Source organism: Eschscholzia californica, unplaced genomic scaffold (genome assembly GCF_041429995.1).
Source record: "Eschscholzia californica isolate CP2 unplaced genomic scaffold, dmEscCali1.0.p SCAF_2, whole genome shotgun sequence".
NCBI classification, from domain to species: domain Eukaryota; kingdom Viridiplantae; phylum Streptophyta; class Magnoliopsida; order Ranunculales; family Papaveraceae; genus Eschscholzia; species Eschscholzia californica.
The window spans coordinates 10,679,727-10,701,926 of NW_028238309.1; the positions used below are offsets into that span (position 1 = coordinate 10,679,727).

At 37.7% G+C, this 22,200-nt stretch overlaps 1 protein-coding gene across 1 annotated transcript; it reads left to right on the forward strand.

Annotated features, from left to right (window-relative positions):
• The first annotated feature begins 2,599 nt into the window (after positions 1 to 2,599).
• Positions 2,600 to 3,424, forward strand: LOC147556150 (protein DOG1-like 3). The gene has a single exon (XM_086658588.1). It carries the CDS (start codon positions 2,600 to 2,602, stop codon positions 3,422 to 3,424), a length of 825 nt encoding a protein of 274 aa, XP_086514714.1.
• Positions 3,425 to 22,200: the final 18,776 nt, after the last annotated feature.

Below are 22,200 nucleotides of genomic sequence, written 5' to 3' on the forward strand. Positions count from 1 at the left end.
CGACAAGCCGGTCACCTTCAAACAAGCTGTTACCGCGGAGGATAGAGAGAGTTGGTTGGTTGCTATGCAAGAAGAGATGGAGTCTCTTCACAAGAACAAGACATGGGAGGTTGTCCCATTGCCCGAAGGTAAGTCTGTTATTGGTTGTAAATGGGTGTACAAGAAGAAAGAGGATTCTTCCGAGATCAAAGGTACAAGGTATAAGGCAAGACTAGTGGCCAAGGGTTATGCACAGAAAGAAGGGGTCGACTACAATGAGATTTTCTCACCGGTCGTGAAACATACTTCTATTCGGGTGCTATTGAGTATTGTTGCTCATAGTGATCTTGAGCTGGAACAACTCGATGTTAAAACCGCCTTCTTGCACGGAGATTTGGAAGAAGAAATTTATATGGCTCAACCAGAGGGATACAAGGTTGAGGGCAAAGAAAATCAAGTATGTCGTTTGAGGAAATCTCTTTACGGATTGAAACAATCCCCTCGCCAATGGTACAAACGATTTGATTTTTTCATGCTAAAGCATGGTTTTCGCAGAAGTGACTATGATTGTTGTGTATACATCAAGAAACTTCGCGAAGGTGACTTTATTTATCTCCTTTTGTATGTGGATGACATGCTTATTGCTTCTCGATGCATGGTGGAGATAGATAAGTTGAAATCTCAACTCAGTCAAGAGTTTGAGATGAAAGACATGGGCGCTGCAAAGAAGATACTGGGAATGGAGATTAAGAGAGAGCGGTCAAGTAAGAAACTGTACTTGAATCAGAAAGGTTACATCGAACGAGTAGTTTCTCGGTTCGGGATGCAGAATGCGAAGGCGGTGTCAACACCTTTGGCACCACACTTCAGGCTCTCGGGAAAACAATCTCCCACTACTACGGTGGAGAAGGATCATATGGATCGTGTACCGTATGCTAGTGCAGTTGGCAGTTTGATGTACGCTATGGTGTGTACTCGTCCAGATATTTCACAGGCGGTCAGTGTGGTTAGCAGGTTTATGGCAAACCCAGGGAAGACACATTGGGAAGCTGTGAAGTGGGTCTTGAGGTACTTAAAGGGTACCGTTGATACGGGTTTGTGCTTTGGTGGAGACACATGTCAGGTAAGCGGTTATGTTGACTCGGATTATGCTGGCGATCTAGATAGAAGACGATCTACTACTGGTTATGTATTTAAGGTACATGGTGCTCCAGTTAGTTGGCGATCGATGTTACAATCTACAGTTGCGTTATCTACTACGGAGGCCGAGTATATGGCTATGGCCGAGGGTGTGAAGGAAGCATTGTGGTTGTGGGGTCTTCTGGATGATCTAGGGATTAAGCAGGAGTGCGTGGATGTATGGTGTGATAGTCAAAGTGCGATCCACTTGGCGAAGAATCAGGTTCATCATGCTCGTACTAAGCATATCGATGTCAAGTATCACTTTGTACGAGATGTCATAGAGGAAGGTGATGTTTCTCTTATGAAGGTACACACAGATGAGAATCCCGCGGACATGTTGACTAAAGTGGTGACGTGTAGCAAGTTTCAGCATTGCCTGGAATTGCTACAAATCGGCTCGTGTTTAAGTTGCCCGAAAGGGCGTAATGGCGACAAGATAATCTTTATGTGAAGGGTTGGTAGAACTACGGTAGGCTTGATCCTGTAAAAGGGTACGTAGGCAACCATGGTCATATGGTGCAGTCGGATGAAGTTACAAAAGGAAGATATATCTTACAAGGAGTATCCTGGTGTTCGTCCAAAATTTGAAGTATATCAAATTGTGTACGAGGTGGAGAATTGTAAGAGGCAGTTTCTAAAAATTGAAGAGGAGGTTTAAGAGGCAGCAATAGGCAGTTTCCAAATTGGGATGGTTTCCAATTTTTTGGCTCAATAGGCAGTTTCCAATTTTTAGGCTTATAATATATATAAATAGGGGTTGAGTGTTTTGTAATCAACACACCAACACAAACAACAACTCTTCTTTAGAGAGCTAGAGAGAGTGCAAGAGTGAGAAATTTTTCATAGTTTTTTGAGCGGTGTTTAATTTCTCGGTTGTCGAAGATCTAGTATAGAAGGTTAAATTCTATACGGTACCATCTTGGGACGAACTTGCGGGTTGTGTTAGTCGTCTTCATCTATCCTTCAATAAAGATTTCTTGTTCGCCCGAGGACGTAGGCTTTAAAGCCGAACCTCGTTAAATTCTGTTCACATATTTAGATTTGGCTTAGCTTTTCGATAATTTTCATAATCGGATCAATTTCTAGGATAGGTTCGATAGCTTCCGCGACTTTTAGTTATAACAGATATTAATCTTTGTATTCTAGCAGATATTTTGACAATACAACTGGGTTGTTGTCCTTACCCTACACATTAATTTCCACGTGGTAAGCTCAAATGCTGACAAGTGTCTCACATCACATGTGGCTTATAATTACTCGCCCTAATAACAAGTGTCATATTATCATAATTTCACACTTTCCCACCCTAAACTGTCACCAGCCCCTATAAGAAAACCTGACCAATGACTTCAAACTTCATCTTTCAAAGTTTACACTAATCTTTCTACTCTCTCACTATCTAGAATTTTTTGTTCTTACAAGTGCATGGTACAAAAAAATGGCATCATCATCAAAATGTCCACAAGAAGAACTCCACCACTGTTTCCAAAGCTGGATGAACCAACAAAAAGAAGACTTGAAGGAATTAGATCAAGTATCAAAAGAAGATAGAAAAAATGAAGAAAAACTCAAATTCTTAGCTGCAAAAAACATCAAACATTTCCAAGATTACCATGAAAAACGTATCTTACTTATTAAAGAAGACCCACCATCTTCTTTTTCACCAACTTGGTGTACCCCATTTGAGAACTCATTATTATGGGTCGCTGGTTGTCGACCATCTTTGGCTATTCAACTGGTTTACACACTTTGTGGATCAGAACTTGAAGCTAATCTATCTGATATCTTACAAGGATTGAGAAAAGGAAACATGGGTGAACTTTCTTCTGATCAATTAACTTTAGTTAATGAACTTCATGTTAGAACAATTAGAGAAGAAGACAAGATTTCGAATCGGATGGAAATATTACAAGAAGATATTTGTGAACAACAAATGGGTTTTATGTTGGATGAGTCAACTCAGTTTGATCATCCCCAAGGTAGTAGTAGTTGTATTATGTCAAATGGGTATTCTGGTAAATCATTTGTTGATGACCGATTCACTGAGTTGAGTTGTATTTGGGAAGATGCTGATAAGTTAAGGTTGAATACTTTGAAGGAGTTGATAAATATTATGACACCAATACAAGCTGTTGATTTTCTTGTTGCTTCTAAGAAGCTTTATCTGTCTATGCATGAATGGGGTCAAAAAAGGAGAAAGGATAGTAATCCTGAACATTATGTTGGTAACCCTAATGATTTTAAGTTGGGTCAAAAGAGATAGTGTGTGTGTTCTTTTTTTCAGTTCTAATAAGAGAAAAGAAAGAGAAATGCTACTACTTACTATAATTAAGTGTAATTATTTTTAGTTCTATGGAATTTTGTATGGAAGGCAGAGAAATTTATCCATGAATTTGTCAAAAATATATATTGTGAAGTTTTATAGCCTTTCATTCTTGTTAAAAGAGTCCCTGTTTATGAGTTTTGTAGGACTCCGTCGAATTTATAAGAGAACGTTAGGTACGAGCCCACCGACTTCACAAGATTATTCGGTACGAGTCCACTGAAATTCACTTTACAGATTAAGTGAATTCGGTACGAGTCCACTGAAATTCACTTTACAGATTAAGTGAATTCGTATCGAATTGTGAATTCGGTGAATTCATATCAAATTCAAGAAGAGAATCCCTCTTAAGCAGAATAGAGGGCCCCTGAAAAACTTTCGGTATATATTTGACGTCGTTTTAAGTTGAATTTTAAAGTAGCCCCAACACTTCTCAAGAAGTATTTTCCCAAAAAGAAATAAAAAATTTCCCACAAAAAATAAAAATGGCCTACTTTTTAGGAGATGCTATAAAAGTCTTGCAGTCCTAGTTAGAGTTTGATTTAATTTTTTTTGTTGAACTAGAGTTTGATTTAATTGATATGATCACTTTATGCCTCAATTTTTCATTAGTTGTTATTTGAAACTTCAAAATTTTAAAATTAGTAGTATAAATACTCCTCTCATGGATGCATTATTTTTGGGATTTGATTACTTTCAAGTTTTGATTTTTCATTTTGTTGGATAGTCTTTTAAGAAGAGTGTGGATGTGAGAGAGAACTTATGTGGATGTGAGAGAGAACTTATGTGTTCATTATATTGCTTGCACTAATAATGGGTAGGTAAGAAACTTTATCAAGGAAATCTGGAAATGTGACTTCTCATTTTTTTTTTTTTGTTGAACTTGTGACTTCTCACTTGAAACTGTGTAAGAGACCTATTGGCTAGGTCTCAAATGATTTCAACAAAACGAAGTATATCTCTGATGTTCATGGGAACTTGATCCAGAACCTGATTTTTAGCAACTTGTTGTTTGTCTTACTTTGCATGCTGAAATTGAAGTTCCATTTTTCATTTGTATAGGCTCCTAATCCTCACATCACAAACTCAAGACTTTGTTTGGACCTAGTTAATTAGTTGGTCTAACTGATAAGATGATATGCTTTTTCTACGCAGACTAATCGAGGTGTAAACGTAAGTAGGCTTGGATTGGATGTTGGGGAAGTTTTAACTTTTTTTTTTTTTTTGAGTCAAAGTAACATCTACTCCATATTAATTTTGATCAAAGTTATAGATATTACAATGGGATGAAGAGCATGAAGGAAGACAAGTGAAAGAACAAACATTAGTCTTCCTAGAGCTAACAGCTAAGTTGTGAGCTAAGCCATTAAACTTTCTATTAACATACAAAAATTTTACTTGTTCAAAAGATGAAGCTATGCTCTTGGCTTCTTTGAGAACATGAGTTGCAGTCCAGTGAATCGAACTTCTTCGTCCATTCAAAAAGTTGGAGACATTCATTGAATCTCCTTCCAAAATGACTTTGTTGATATTGTGATGCTTAGCCCATTCGATTCCAAAAAGAAATGCCTTACTCTCTCCTTCATCTACCGATCTGCTGAGGAGTTTGGTGGATCCTTTGGCAAGCTGCTGTCCTGTATGATCTGTAATAACATTACCAATAAAAGTTAGTGGAGAGGTTTTATCCCAAGAGGCGTCATAGTTAATTTTGAGGTACCGTTGGGGTGGAGGGGTCCATTGACTGATGATTGAAGGTTGGTTTGGCATATAAGTCTTAAGGTTCATCGTCTGAATGGTTAGATAGCTCTGAATAGAGGAATGTAGAGATGCAAGATCTAGTTTTGTATCCCTGAAGACCACATCACATCTAAGTTTCCATATGTGCCAAATGATAGTGGATAAAGTTTCTATAGGGTTAAGAGCATTGTTGTATTGAACTTTAGAGTCCAAATGAGAGTGAGTTCTAAACCATTCAGGTATTTAACTTAGGGGTGTCAACGGTTCGATTTCGGTTGGGGTATTTAACTATCCAGAACCAGAAGCTATAAATTGTAACAGTATCGTTTCTTGACGGTTCCAGTATCGGTACCTCAATTAAAGGATCAAGAATTGGAACCTTTAAAATTCTCGAGTACCCATCGGGTATCGGGTGTTGAGAAATTTTATTATGTGGGTTTGTTAGTGGTGTCCGAGTCTTTAGGAATTATTATTTCTACTGTTTAAGATATTATTAGTGGGTCTAGGATTTGTTAGTGAATTTAATCACGTTCGGTTATGTGTTTACTTGTTCTAGTTAGTGCCTAGTTTAGTGGAGTCAGTTGAGTTGTAAAGCCTATATAAGGGTTGGCTATTGATGAATAATGTATCAAATCATAAAACCTATTTCCATAACATTTACTTGCTTTCCAGTTCTATTAAGTCTATCAGTGGTACCAGAGCCAGTAACAAGGAGAGTTACAAGGTGAGTGAGTGATCTTAGAGAGTCAACTAAGTAAGCAGTGAACAATGGCAACATACAACTTCGTTCAACCAGCGATTCCTCGCTTTGATGGTCACTATGACCATTGGAGCATGTTGATGGAAAACTTTTTAAGATCCAAGGAATATTGGCAAGTTGTATCTAATGGAGTTATAACACCAACAACAGGAACAACAATGACTGATGCACAAAAAACAGAGCTAGAGGGCCAACGACTAAAAGATCTCAAGGCAAAGAATTATCTTTTCCAAGCTATTGATCGCTCAATCTTGGAGACCATTCTTTGCAAGGATTCGTCAAAGCATATTTGGGATTCCATGAAGAAGAAGTACCAAGGATCGACAAGGACAAAGAGGCAGCAGCTTCAGGCACTTCGTTCGGAGTCCGAAATGCTACGTATGAAATCAGGAGAAGCAGTTACAGATTATTTTTCGCGGACAATGGCAATTGTTAATAAGATGCGGATGCATGATGACAAGATGGAAGATGTGACCATTGTTGAGAAGATTCTTCGTTCTCTTTTACCAAAATTTAATTTTGTTGTTTGCTCTATTGAAGAATCTCATGATGTCGATGAACTCTCAATAGATGAATTACAAAGTTCTTTGTTAGTTCATGAGAGCAAAATTAACCAGCAGGAAAAAGAAGAGGAAGCTTTGAAGGCTTCGACCGAAAACTATCCGATACAAAGAGGATGTAGAGGGCGTGGTAGAGGTAGAGCAAGCAACGGACGTGGTCAAGGTAGAGGTAGAGGAAGCTATGAATATGGATTCAACCAAAACCAAGATGGTCGTTCTCGAAATTTTCAGGGAAGAGGACATGGCAGGCCAATGTCAGTAGACAAATTCAATGTTGAATGCTACAGATGCCATAGGTATGGGCATTATAAATCTGAATGTCAAACAAATTTAAATAGACAAGATGGAGAGAAAACTAATTATGCAGAAAAAGAAGAAGACGTGTATGCAGAACAAGAAGAAGAGGTGTCTCTTCTTATGACGTGCAATGTGGATGAAGAACCAAAACAAAACATGTGGTATTTGGATACCGGCTGCAGCAATCACATGTGTGGAGATAAGAATGCATTCTCTGATCTAGATGAATCTTTTCGCAATACTGTTAAGTTTAGCGACAACTCCAAAATTTCTGTTATGGGAAAAGGAAAGGTAACGATACAAACTAAAGGAAATTCTGTTCACACTATCTCTAATGTTCTTTTTGTTCCAGACTTAAAGGCAAATTTGCTCAGAGTTGGCCAGCTTCAAGAAAAGGGATATGAAATTTCTATAAAAAATGGAGTATGTCGAATTCAAGATGCAAAATTGGGCTTAATTGTCAAGTTAATATGACGAAGAATAGGATGTTCCCGCTTTATCTTCACGAGAACAAACACACATGTTTTTCGGCCAAAACGAAGAACATGGCATGGCTGTGGCATTATATATATGGGCATTTGAATTTTGGTGGATTAAAGACTCTACAAGAAAAGAATATGGTGTCAGGTCTTCCTCATATTTCATTGCCCTCTCAAGTTTGTGAAGACTGTGTTGTTAGCAAACAACATCGTGATCAATTTCCTCAAGGGAAATCGTGGAGAGCAAAGAAAACATTGGAGTTGGTTCACTCTGACCTTTGTGGACCAATAAATTCATCTTCAAATGGAGGTAAAAGGTATATAATAACCTTCATTGATGATTACAGTCAGAAAACTTGGGTGTATTTTTTGCAGGAAAAATCTGAAGCCTTTGTCGTCTTCAAAAATTACAAAGCACTTGTTGAAAAAGAAGTTGGTAATCCAATAAAAGTTCTTCGCACAGATCGTGGTGGGGAATATAACTCACAAACCTTTGCAATATTTTGTGAGATCAATGGAATCAAGAGGCAACTTACATCAGCCTATACACCCCAACAAAATGGTGTTTGTGAGAGAAAAAATCGTACAATCTTAAACATGGTGCGAAGCCTTTTGTTAAGAAGCGGTGTTCCAAAAAGTTTTTGGCCCAAAGTTGTAAACTGGAGCATCCATATTTTAAACATAAGTCCAACCTTTGATGTTCAAAATACGACACCCGAGGAAGCATGGAGTGGACGAAAACCGAGAGTAGATTATTTCAGATTTTTTGGTTGTATTGCCTATGTTCATATTGCAGATGCGAAGAGAAGTAAGCTGGATGATAAGGGAGAAAAATGCATTTTTTTGTGGTGTTAGTGATCAATCAAAAGCTTATAAACTTTACAATCCTAACACAAAGAAAATCATCATCAGTCGTGATGTTGTGTTTGATGAAGAACATAACTTGGTCGTGGAGTGAAAATGCTGTTAGGCAACAAATTCCAACAGAATTTGACGAGGATAAAGAAGGGCAGCAACCTATTGAGACTATGCAACCACCTATCGAGATTGTGCAGCAGCCTGTAACCATTGAAAATGCTCCCGCAGATTCTCCAAGTACACCTGCAGCTGAAGTAGAAGATGAACAAAGGCCTCAACGTGTTAAAAGAAGACCAACATGGATGACAGATTATGAAGTAACTGTTCCAGATGGATCAGATTATGACCCACTCACACACCTTGTTTTATTTGATCCTACAAGTTATGAGGAGGCTATCGAAAAACCAAAATGGCACAAAGCAATGGATGAAGAAATAGCAACAACTGAACGATACAATACTTGGGAGTTGGTCGATCTTCCAATAGGCCACAAGACAATCGGTGTCAAATGGGTGTACAAAACCAAGTTAAAGGAAAATGGTGATGTCAACAAGTATAAGGCGTGCCTAGTAGCTAAAGGATACAAGCAAAAGTTTGGTGTGGATTATAAAGAAGTTTTCGCCCCTGTAGCCAGACACGACACAATCCGTTTGATGATCGCCTTAGCTGCTCAAAAATCATGGCCAATCTTCCAATTAGACGTGAAATCTGCATTTTTGCACGAAGACTTACAAGAACAGGTATTTGTTGAACAACCCCCTGGTTATGTGAAGTTTGGAAGTGAGTATAAAGTGTATAAATTAAACAAGGCACTATATGGACTAAAATAAGCACTAAAAGCTTGGTATAGTCCTATAAATGCTTACTTTAATAAGGAAGGATTTAAAAAGTGCCCATATGAGCACACACTTTTTACAAAAATTGGTGATAGTGGAAAGATGCTTATGGTTTTCTTGTATGTGGATGACACCGGAAATGATAGTGCCATGTTTGAAAGTTTCAAACAGTCCATGATGATTGAATTTGAAATGAGTGACCTTGGAATGATGCACCATTTTCTTGGTATTGAAGTAAACCAATCTCCGGTTGGAACTTTTATTTCTCAAAAGAAATACGTGCAAGAAATTTTAGACAGATTTCAAATGAAACATTGCAATTACGTCAGCACTCCAATTGAATTGGGGTTAAAACTCATCAAAGATCCTGAAGGAAAGAGGGTTGACAGTACTATGTACAAGCAAATTGTAGGAAGCTTGATGTATCTAACTGCCACAAGACCTGATATTATGCATGCCGTAAGTCTTATTAGTAGATACATGGAGTGCCCAAGGGAGATGCACTTTCTGGCTGCCAAAAGGATTGTAAGAGGCAGTTTTGTTTCAAATTGAAATTGGCGGTTTAGATTGCAATATTGTGAGAGGCGGTTTTGTAACATGGCTTGAGGCGGTTTCAATCAAGGCAGTTTCACAATTGGCAACTTTCAACTTTGAGTTTCTAAATTGGAGATGGTCTAAGTCAGCTTATTTTATATACAAATAGGAGCGCCAATTATCATCATCACACCAACACAAGCAACAACAACTCTTCTTTAGAGAGCTAGAGAGAGAGCAAGAGTGAGAGAAATTTTTCATAGTTTTTTAGCGGTGTTAAATTTCTCGGTCGTCGAAGATTTAATATAGAAGGTTATTACTATACGGTACCATCTTGGGACGAACTTGCGGGTTGTGTGAGTCGTCTTCATCTATCCTTTAATAAAGATTTCTTGTTCGCCCGAGGGCGTAGGCTTTAAAGCCAAACCTCGTTAATTCTGTTTGCATATTTAGATTTTGACTTAGCTTTTCGATTAATCTTCATAATCGGATCAATTTCTAGGATAGGTTCGATAGCTTCCGTGACTTTTAGTTCTAACAAGGATTATCCGATACTTGCAAGGAACCAGTGAATATGGGTTGTTCTATAAGAAGGGTGAAAAGTCAGATTTGTTTGGTTTTACTGACAGTGACTTTGCTGGGGATCATGATGATTGAAAGAGTACCTATGGCTATGTATTTATGATGGGTTCAGGGGTTGTCTCATGGAGTTCAAAGAAGCAACAAATTGTCACTTTATCAACTACAAAAGCTGAGTTTGTAGTAGCAACAACTTGTGCATGTCAAGCTGTTTGGTTGAGAAAGATTCTTGAAGAAATCAATGTGAAGCAAGAAGGACCTAATCTTATTTATTGTGACAACAACTCAGCAATAAAGCTATCCAAAAATCCAGTTCTACATGGGAGAAGCAAGCACATAGATGTGAAGTTTCATTTCCTAAGAGACCTCTCAAATATAGGAATCATTGAACTTTCTCACTGTAGGAGTGAAGATAACATTGCAGATATAAATACAAAACCTCTCAAACTGCCTGTGTTCCAGAAAGTTACTTGGTGTCTCTAAAATGCAAGATTGTGGCTAGAAAAGATGGTCGGATGTTGATTAAACTGAGTGTTTGGAAACATCAGTTTAAGGGAGGGAATGTTGAGAAATTTTATTATGTGGGTTTGTTAGTGTTGTCCGAGTCTTTAGGAATGATTATTTCTACTGTTTAAGATATTATTAGTGGGTATAGAATTTGTTATTGAATTTAATCAATTTCAGGTATGTGTTTACTTGTTCTAGTTAGTGCCTAGTTTAGTGGAGTCAGTTGAGTTGTAAAGCCTATATAAGGGCTGGCTATTGATGAATAAAGTATTGAATCAGAAAACCTATTTCCATAACATTTATTTGCTTTCCAGTTCTATTAAGTCTATCATCGGGTACGCATTGGGTATCCATCCACAAGAGTATATCAAATATTTTTTAAAGTAGAAAAATTTGCATGAATCTAGTGAAAAGAATACTATAAACGACATAAATCCTTAAATAAGCAAATCTCCCAGGTACAACAGTTGATGAGTATAAGAGATAAGAGATTAGGGGAATCAAGAAAGAAGAAATGAACCCTTATGTTATACTAACTCACTCACCTTTGTGTTTTATAAATTAGCTTTCAACCAAGAAAAAGAGGATTTGAGAAATTTCACAACTTGGTGAGTTGGTAACTTGGTGAGAAAAACCCTGACGTACAAGAATATTATATAATCTAGGGTAGTTTTTCGTATTATCTCGGGTACCCATTACCCGTCGGGTACCCGGCGGATATACCCTATAAAGACCCGCCTCGTAATCGGATCCTATCGGTTATACCCATTTAAGACTTGATTTCCTTAATGGATCTAAAACCTATACCCGGAACCTACCCATTAAGACTCGGGGTCGGTTCGGTTCTCGGGTAAACGGGTACCCATTGCCACCCCTACTTAAAATGGTATAGCCGCCTCCCTCAAGGCAATTTGAAAGAGAATATCTGAATACGTGAAGAAAGGAAGCGCATTTAACACTTATAGGAGGCGCCTTTAAAACTGTCTATGGACGTTTATCATATTTTCTTATTTAAGTGTCCATTGATAACATAAAATAAACATTTCTACTGATTTAAGTGAATAAATAATAAAATTAGTTCAGTAATCAGAAGACTTTTAACTTCACTCAAATTATTTGACTTTCTCCCAGGGCCGCGATTTTGGGGCATTCGAAATAGTCGCAGTATAACAACTTAGTCGACCAATATAGACTTAGGATGCCCGTTTTTTTTTTGTCCAAAAATTTACTTGATTACATTTTGCACCCAAATCTTCATCTTCGCCTCACCTCACCTCACATTCACCACCACAAGTCCACAACTTCCGACCACCTCTCGCCACCAATTCTTTTCGCTTTGTTATTCTCCTCTCCTTATCTCTCTCTCTCTCGTTCTATTTTTCTTCCTACTCCCTCTCTTTCTCTTCGTCTTCTTTTATTCATGAGTTGAAAAAGAAGAAGAAGACGAACGAACAAAGCCCCTTCATCTTCATCATTCCAAGTAGATCTCAGATCTATCGTTTTCTTAGAGAAGAAGAGGGAGATGAAGAGAAAGAGAAGGAGAAAGAGAGAATTTGGTGGTAAGTGGTACTCAAAAGTGATGGTGGTGGAGGTAGTGTGAAGATAAAGATTAGGAGGGGGTAATGCATCGGGGTAAATTTTTAGATTAAAAATAAGGGTGCGCTTAAATCATTTTTCATTTGATGTCATTATGCCCGGGAGCCTATTTCAGATGCTCTAAAGTCGCAATCTTCTATAAAAGCGATACCTTTTTTACTTATGAATTGAAATTTAAGTAATTTAAGCTCAACATAACACCTATTACACTGCGACTATATTTTCATCACCACCACACTTCCACCATCACCTTATCTTCACACCCCCCCCCCCCCCCCCCATCCCAATCCCCCACCCCACCCCCATAATGTTGGCCTCAGAATTGGATAGCTTTGACTAGTCGAGTAGTATTGAGATTAATATGGGGGACAGGTGACTCACGAGCAAATCCTAGAAAGGGCCAACTGAGGGGTGGATCCAAAAGAGCTCTTGTCCCAACTATAACCATAGAGATTGTTGGGAGGTCGATATGATTCTCATTGGCGCGTGGAACTTTGTCATGACCAATGTAGTATGTCTCAGCCGAGAATCTCTTGTTTAGGCTCGGTCTCTGACCTCTCCCAAAATGAGACTCGGTTTGAATACCGAGTTGGAGTTTCGTCAAGTTTTTCGTCTATCTGGGTCGATCCTGACCCAGACCGAAAAGAACTTACTTGACTTGGCCTAACGACAGCTTTAAATTTTTTTGGACTTTTTTTTTAAACTTTAAATGTTAATTGCATACTAACTATTTATTACCTTGTTAGCTGCTTCTTATATTTTCAATCAATTTAAGATAATTAACATTGATATAATATAGATATATTAGGTCTTTTCCCTTATACAAAAGGTTTGTAAAGTTGGAGAAAGTGGTACAAACTAAGATTAAGAACTAAGAAGATGTAAAGAACACAAGAAGATCGAGACCAACTACACATATTGAGACTAACTACATAGATCGAAACCAACTACATAGGTCTGTACCTGCTGCCTCAGCTGACATTCTCGGCTTGACTCGGTCTCAGATAGTTCTCGGTCTTTGGCCGCACCGAAACCAATGGCATGGGTCATGAAATGAAGGGAAGCAGAAAAGTGCATACGCGTAAACGGCATTTAACAGCCACTAATAAGTTTACATCCCGGGAACACAATTAACCAAATCCTCAGTTTTCCTTCTTTTTCCTGACATGTCATAGGTTTTCTCAAGTTATCTCGATAGAATTTAGTTCTTCACTTATCTCAATTTCCTTTTTATATACTCCTAGAAATTGTAATAAGGCAGCAAATATATTATCAAAGACGACCAAGAAAGATTAAATATGGAACTTTGTCCCTAGTATCCTCTCTCATCTTTACTCCATTACTTGAACTATATTCCAATAGTGATTTAGTAAGAAAGTGTCTTTGTCCATCATCTTTTGGTGCAGTGATTGGACACTCTCTCTTATTCCAATGAAATTTTGGGATCTAGTTTTGGTGGAAGCGGTTTATCATCTAAGATTCATCCCATGTAATTTAGGCAATAAATAAAGTAGAAGTAGGAATTCAGGTCCCCTAAGATGGCCCTAATGGATTTTATATAGCCTTTATGGCCCCAAGATGTCTCAATTGACCTTATAGTGCGTAGTGCTTATGTAAATTCATGATGTATTGCATACTATATTCATGACGTATCGACTTCATTCAAATGAAATGAGTCTTGGAATAATCTCAAAATAAAAATAAAGTATGCCTTTAACAACAAAATGCACCTTCACATCATGAATAAATTACAAGCGTTTGAGCTTGCAACATGGGCCAACAAGTTTTCACACATACTAATTTGGGTTATTTCCCTAATGGCCCCTTACTTTGTGACCAGCTTCCTGCCTGGCCCCCTACTTTACAAGAAATACCCATATGACCCCCTTCCGTTATAACACCGTTACTCTCTCTCTTCCATTTCTTTTCTCTCTCCTCCAGCATGTTTTCTCTCTCTGCCACCTCGTTAAACTAGCCACATCATCGTCTTCACCGGCGCCGGCCGACGACCTTCAAATTTTTTTTTTCTCTCTCTCTCTAAAAAATAATAATAATAATTTTTTTTAAAAAAATTCTCTCACCTCTCTCTCTCTAAACTCCGGCGAAGGGAAACCTTCGCCGGGGCTAGGTCTGTTCATCACGAACAGACCAGATCAGGGTCTGTCCGTGATGAACAGAGGTCTGCTCATCACGAACAGACCACGATCTGGTCTGTTCGTGATGAACAGACCAGATCTGGGTCTGTTCATCACGGACAGATCCAGATCTGGGTCTGTTCATCACGAACAGACCCTGATCTGGTCTGTTCGTGATGAACAGACCTAGCTCCGGCGAAGGTTTCCCTTCGCCGGAGCTTAGAGAGAGAGAGAGGTGAGAGAATTTTTTTTTTTTTTTTTTTTTTTTTTTTAGAGAGAGAGAGAAAAAAAAAAGTTTGAAGGTCGCCGGCCGAAAATTTGGCCGGCTGGCGACCCTGCCGGTGAAGACGATGATGTGGCTGGTTTAACGAGGTGGCAGAGAGAGAAAACATGTTGGAGGAGAGAGAAAAGAAATGGAAGAGAGAGAGTAACGGTGTTATAACGGAAGGGGGCCATATGGGTATTTCTTGTAAAGTAGGGGGCCAGGCAGGAAGCTGGTCACAAAGTAGGGGGCCATTAGGGAAATAACCCTACTAATTTTTGGTTTACACAATAGAAAAGGTCCAAGTGACTGCATTCAAAGGCCTGGGTACAATCAGAAAGATGACCCATAACTTGGACGTTTTATGGGCGCCCAGTACTTTAGAGCTTTAGGGTGTCACAAGATATACCGTGGTGTCTATGTTATTTCTGAAATAAGCAAACCCTAAAGAGAATTTGCAGTTTTTACTAAGGGCTAATTCTTGATTAGCCCTCTATATTTGACCAACTTCAATTTTGAGCCTGTTTTCAACCATTGTTTTAAGCCTTTCATTTTTTATTCTCAAGTTTACCCATTTCTCTCTTCCTCTTTCCTCTCTCTATTTCTCTCTAATTCCTTCTTGCTTTTCTCTTTATCATTGAATCCTCCATCAGCTGAGTTTTGAACAAAATACACCGAAGAAATAGTGAACTTAGGAAGTTGAATTTCCTCTAAAAACAAACTAATAAAGATGAACATGTCAATTCAAGTTAACACATATTAACTCATCTCTTCTCAATTCTCCTCTCCATAATCTTTATTCTAGAGAAATTGATAAAACTTATACATATACTTTGTGTATCTAAGTTGGTATAAGATTATAACAAATTTGTAAGATTTGGAAATAGTTGAGGCGATTTTAATTTGTTATCGTCTTTCAGAAAATAATCAAGAAAAAAAATGAAACTTGTGATTGAACCCCTTGTGTTCATACTTATTTCAATAAAGTTGAACAAAAAATTTATCGATATAACTTCAAAATATTGCTCTAGGTATACATCTCAATTTTATATAAATTAAGATAAGAGAAATAAGAGAGAAAATTTTGTCCCTTCAATAAAAAAAAATAGAAATAAATGGGGTTCTTTTTAGTTGTTCGATTGAAAATCTGTAAATCTAAAATTACTAATTCATGACATTTTCTGTTATCGTAGAAGTGGTCTAGAGCATTATAAGAAAAATACTCAGAAAACAAACTTATAGAAGTGTGCGGAGTTGGTGAATGAACGGATTACATGTGTAAAGGATTTAGAGGTAATTTTATGATGAAACCAAACAAATTTTAGAAATCTAAAATGTATAGAGTTAGAGACTTTTATTAATTTTTAAGAGTAATAAGCTCCAAATATGACAGCATTAAATTAAAGGGGATACAAATAAAGGTCATATAAACTGAAAGGTTACACATAATAGGGTTAAAGACGACTTTAGTTAGAGCTCAGAGTTGACCCGCAAGGATGAAGAAGGATTATAACTTTACAAAGGGGAGGGTTAGATTGAAGTTTTCAGTCATTTTAACTTTAATAGGGTTGACTATTTATATAATTGTCGAGTTACATCCACCTAATGAATTTAGAGGTAACTTTAAATAATTCTGTCTATACTCCTCCGTAAATAAAATATTTCAATAAAATCGCAAGTCTTTACCGAATTTTTTTAATATACACCAATTAATTGGATGGACTTGACGTGCACCCAACTCACGTCATGTACATGGCTACCTCGGCCATGTTAAGATTGGTTGGTCATAAGTCCTTCCTCTCGATCCTAAGGTGAGATTATAATAGCATAACTTGTTGGCCGACGACGTGAGATGTTTAGTGTTGTCCCCAAAAAAGGCGTAAAAGGATATGACATAAACTTCGAATCCAAATAGTTGAGTCATCATGTAGATTTAAAAACAAACAATATAGTTTAGACCCTACAACGCTGATATATACCTTCTTGGGTCACTCCACTAAGGCTTTAAAATAAAACAAAAAATATTTTCGATATATACCTTCTTGGGTCACTCCCTTTCCGTTTTAAATTAATACAAAGAATATTTTTATCTGTTCACCTTGTAGAAATAAGAAAGAGCAAAATACACTTTTTCTTATTGGCTAAATAGATGAGGTGGTGCAGGAGGGAGCGACCAAAGCGGGTCCTTTATCATTTTTCTTAAGACCAGCGCTTTGGGGAAAGCTAAATAGTTTTCGAGGTGTGAAATTTTAAAGGAAATATGCAAAATTTTAAAAAGTTTCCGGGGAAACATATTTTATGGGGAATATGGTTCAAAATAAAAAAAATCTCCACCTCACCTCTCTCTCTCTTCTCCGACTAGGTCGCCGGCCAGAAAATTTTCCGGCCGGCTACCATTAAAAAAAAAAAAAGTTCACTCTCTCTCTCTAGAAACTCCGGCGAAGGGGGATCTGGTCTATTCTTCAACAGACCGGAACTCCGGCGAAGGGAAACCCCTTCGCCGGAGTTTCTAGAGAGAGAAAGTGAGTGAATTTTTTTTTTCATGGTCGCCGGCCGGAGACCTAATCGGAGAAGAGAGAGAGAGAGAGAATGGTAGGGAGAGAGAAGATGAGGTGGAGAGAGAAGATGAGATGGAGAGAAAGAGAGAGGTAAGGTGGGGGGTTTTTTATTTTTTCCTCTAACAACTTACAAAATAAAACTGTCAAACAAAATTGACCAATTTTTGACCAAGTCTTCACACCCCGAAAACTATTTAGCTTTCCCCAAAACGCTGGCCTTTTCTTAAAGCCTACATCACAAAGTATGTGAAGCATTTGTCTCTTTCTTAATAGGAGAATTTCATATCTTCAAAGAATCAAATAATTTTTGGGTTCGTGGGCAATAAGCCCAGAATAAAATAAAAATAAAAAATTTAAGACCCAAATTTTGATAAAAATAGGTAATAAGTCCATTTTCTTAACTTTGATTTTTTCCTAATGTAAACACAAAAATGCATAGGTAATGTATTTATTGATTACTAAATGTGTAGGTACGTGTAGGAATTGATTTATCTTTTACTAACAAAAACTAAGTTCCATGAAAAAATATCTACACCTCCATGCATTTTTGTATTTGCATTAGGAAAATCAAGGATTCGAAAAAATGGATTTGTTACCTATTTTTATTTAAGTTTCGGCCTTTGGTGCAACTATAAGGTCCAATTTTTAGGTCTTAGACCAAAATTTTACTCTTGTAAAAGAAGAGGAAAAAAAAAATAGAATAGGCGACGGTAAGAGTGACCGTCGTTGTTGGTGAAATGCAGTTGTTTATGTTGTTCTTACTACAACAAGAACGGAGACAGCGGGACCATTGTTGTTTCTTTGAAGAAAACAATAACATTCGGCCAAAACATCACAAAAGTTGGTGTGTCGGTAAGTGACGTACCATAAAAAAATAGGTTGGTTAGTTTGTTTGCAGAGAGAGACCGTAAGGTCCTTCTAAAAGGTACGTAAGTCTAGTTTGGACATCGTATGTCTTGAAACCGAGAAGTATGTCAACCCCACGAATCAAATGTTGGAATCTGACCCAAAAACACTAAGCACGGTTTTTTGTGCATACTTGAGTGAGTTCCACTCGTCAAAATAGCTGGAGACATGTACCGTTGCATTCGTTTCTTCCGGGGCTTAAATTTTGACTAAATATTTTCATAAAACATTTTCCTTATGAATGAGATATTAACATTAGAAATTTGAGTACTAACATTGGACATGTGAGTTAATTAAAGTTAGTCCCACATCTAGTACTAAAACAAAAGTGTGAAGGCTTATAAGCAACTACTCACTCACACTAGGTTTTGATGGGAGAATTTTTATAATGTTTTGCGTGATTTGCACCACGCAAATTACGGACTTGTGTGGGCAAATGGGTGCTTTAGAGGCACACTTTGCACGTGAGCCTCGTCATTAGGAGCGTTGGAGTCTCTCATTTTGGTATTCTACATGCAATTCGACAGACGAGATCTTTTCTCACCTGTTTGTAAAGATTCTTCCCGTGGTGATCAATAAATCACAATCCGACAGACTAAAATAGCCCCTTGATTGGCCAAAACCCATTGGACTGAACAGTCATTGCGACTGTTGATCTACCAGCCATGGTGACTAATCTTAATCTATAAATAAAATTCTTAACTTCGACTAAAAAATTCATTTTGAAGTAACAAGTATTCAGAGAAAAGAATCAATACAAATTCATATTCTTGCAAGAGTTCGCCCAATTTTCAATAAAAAAAAAGGTAAGAAAATTATATCCTGGGAGGCAAATTGCATTAATGTTGGTTCGAAATAAGTGCGACTATTGTCTAAAGGAAAGAGCGACCCACTCTCCTTTGTCTTTTATTAAATTCAATTATTTGTGAAGTTAATTCTGTTCGATTGTAATTTATTTCTTGTTTATCATTATTCCAGAACGCTAAGAAATAGTAGTCATAATTCTGACTTTATGTCATCAGTCGTGACTAACAATCTTAAGCCAATATTTTCCTACAAGTTTCGGTTATTGTTGTGTATTTTTTGTGATCAGAAAGAAAGATATTGATGTCATCAAACATTAATGAATCCATCCGAGTCACTGCGTCTGGTTCTTCAACTCATGTAGAAAATCAGAAAAATTTAAGGGGAACAATTTCAAACATTAGCAGCAAAAAATGTTGTTTTATTTAACAACAATAAGACTTGTCAAATATTCATCAAACCCAAAACCAGTGTTGATCGAGAATCAAGATGATCAACGTGTGTCAGCGATAGATGCACGGAAGCATAGAGACTTTCTGTGTAAGAACTATATTCTGAATGTCTTAGATGATAGTCTCTATAATGTATATTGTGTTTTTGAGACATCGGAACCTTGCTGATGTCAAAAAATGGATTTTCGTTTGATCAGCATGAAATATGGAGTTGATGCATGACAGCCTCCGTTATGTTCGAATCTTCCGTTATGTTGGGGATTGATTAGCTCTGTGATCCTGCTTTCAGCTCTACTTCTCTTTGTTCCAGCTTCTGGTTCCTGTTCCTCGCTCCTTTCTCCTGCTCCTTGCACCTCACTTCTGCTCCCTGCTCCATTTCTTTGCTCATGTTCGTCTGTCCCCGAGGGGGGAAAACCTGCAAAGGGTTCGAAAACCGCTCCGACCTTCAAGCCAGTCAGGGTGCTCTTTGCAGTAAAAAATGAATATTGATTGATCCTTTTGGGGGGCGAGTTATGAGAACTCTGAGTTTCTTGTGATCTTTTTTAGGGTAAAGAGATCGTGTCCTGTGAAGGACGATGTGGGGGACCTTTTATAGGCGATGTTAGGCCGACTGTGATTAGTGGCGGTTGTCGTCAAACCGAAGGGGAAGTTTCCTCTTTTGAGTATCTAGGGTTTCTCTCAGAGTCTATCCCGGATCTTTGATCAGTGGAAGTTCTTAAGTTCAAGGATTCTCCGTAGATTTCTTGCCAGTGTGATAGACTCTAAAGGAGAAGTTTCCTCCAGATACGTGGAGTCCAAACTGGCTTAAACACTTCGAGATGTGTGGCCGACTGAAATCTTTCTAGAAGTTTCGGGATTAAGTCGGTAGGTCGCTTGGCGTTGCTGCCTCCCCAGTTCTGGGCGAAAGACACTGGTCGAACCTGTGTGGACCCCCTTACTCCTTTGAAGACCTCAGGGTTGATCTATCCATGCCAAGGGCGTTTTGCAGAGCTGGTTTCTTCTGGCCGACCTCCCAGTTAGGGGAATATTCGGTGGACCATCAGGGGTTCAGCGGTCCTGCTGCCTTAAACCGGGTTGACCCAGTAGACTTCAGGTATGATCTTGACTCTTCATGCGTTAGTCAACGTCTGAACATTTTATGCATCATCATAACTGTGGGAGACCTTAGCCAACAAGTATAAAGTCGAGACTGCAGATATGAAAAAATTCGTTGTAGGTAAATTCTTGGACTTCAAAATGACTGATTCGAAACCAGTCGTAATGCAAGTTGAAGAATTTCATATAGTTCAGACAAGAGAAAAAAAACACTTCATTACTTTCAATGACGATAGTACTATATACTGTTACGTCTACTTATTAAAAAGCAAAGACGAAGCAGTAAATAACTTTGAAGTATACAAAAATGAAGTAAAATTCAACTAAATAAGAAAATTAAAATGTTGAGAAGTGATAGAGGTGGAGAATACGAATCTTCGTTTGTTGAACTTTGCGTAAAAATGGCATAATTCATCAAACAACAGCACCTTACACACTCACTAATTAGAATCTCAATTATTAATTCCCTACAACCAAGTCCTTATTTCACTTGCCACCGATGTACAAACCCAAACCGACATCTGTTTTTTGCTTCATCAATATCTAAATTGTTCGAACAAAAACTCTATTAACATGACAATAAAAGAATAGAGAATGAACAATCGTGAGGGTGACTCTTCGACAACTATATAGACAATTACCAAAAGAGATAAAAAGATACTAAGATCAAAAGGAGGGGATGGACGCCGAAATTTTTGATTAACGATAGAGACACTAGATAAGGGAGAAAGCGAGAGAGGGAGAGATACACAAATCCCGTTGGAAAAGAGCCCCTTCGCCGCAGGCAGCAGAAAAATTGAGAAATTCCCTCTTTTTAACTCTTCATCGCGTTATATCTCTCTATTGCCGACAGAGGAAAACCTTCTATTGACAACAATCTTTTTATTTTTTATATATTTTCTTTTGTGTTGCGTGTCCTAATAATGCGTGCACACAAAAAAAAAATCTCTCATTTTTCCAATGAGATGGTTATAAATGAGTGAGTTTGTAATTTTGGTAGTGTATATATAACTTTGCGTTTCACTTTTAACTCATCGCTCTTAGTATAATTCTTTTTCGGCATAAGGTCCTCTTATATATTGTCACTAAAACTTGCCCCCACAACAAATAATTTCTGGCCTCAGTCACTGAACTGAGGAAAAAACCCTAGTTCACTGGTTTCCATCTACCCTCAAGCCCAAACTCCATTTGTTGTTAGTATTGAACATATTAAAGATAGTAAAGGATACTATCGTTTTCAAATATCCAAATTATTAAAGAAACCGTTTAAGCAACTTATTAAGATATTGTCTGAACATTAGCAAACCACTCTTCAGTCGACAAAGGTTAGTATCGCTAATAGAACCATCCCTACTTTGTGAAATTTGTTTTACACTTCACTTACACCAAGAGTAAGAAGGGTCTCTCTTGCTCTTCCAAGACCTCAGGCAGGGGCGGATCTATGTGGAGACCAGGCTGGGCAGTTGCCCGGCCTGGTCTCCACATATGTAACACAAGCTTCCACTAATTTCAACAGCTCATCTTAGTTCTTGTGGTTGACATTGTACATTTCCAACCCAAAGACCCAGGTTCAAACCCCTCTCCTTGCTTCAAGCTCTTTCTTTTTTGCATTTTTGTTTCAAAGCTAAAATAAGTTTCCAATAGCTAGAGAAAGTCTTGTTTTTTGCTTGGGTATACTCTCGAGCTATGTAATTTTTTCGACTTCAAGTGTTATTGAATAATTATAACACGAAGACCTTAGATTAAAGTTTATATGGTTTT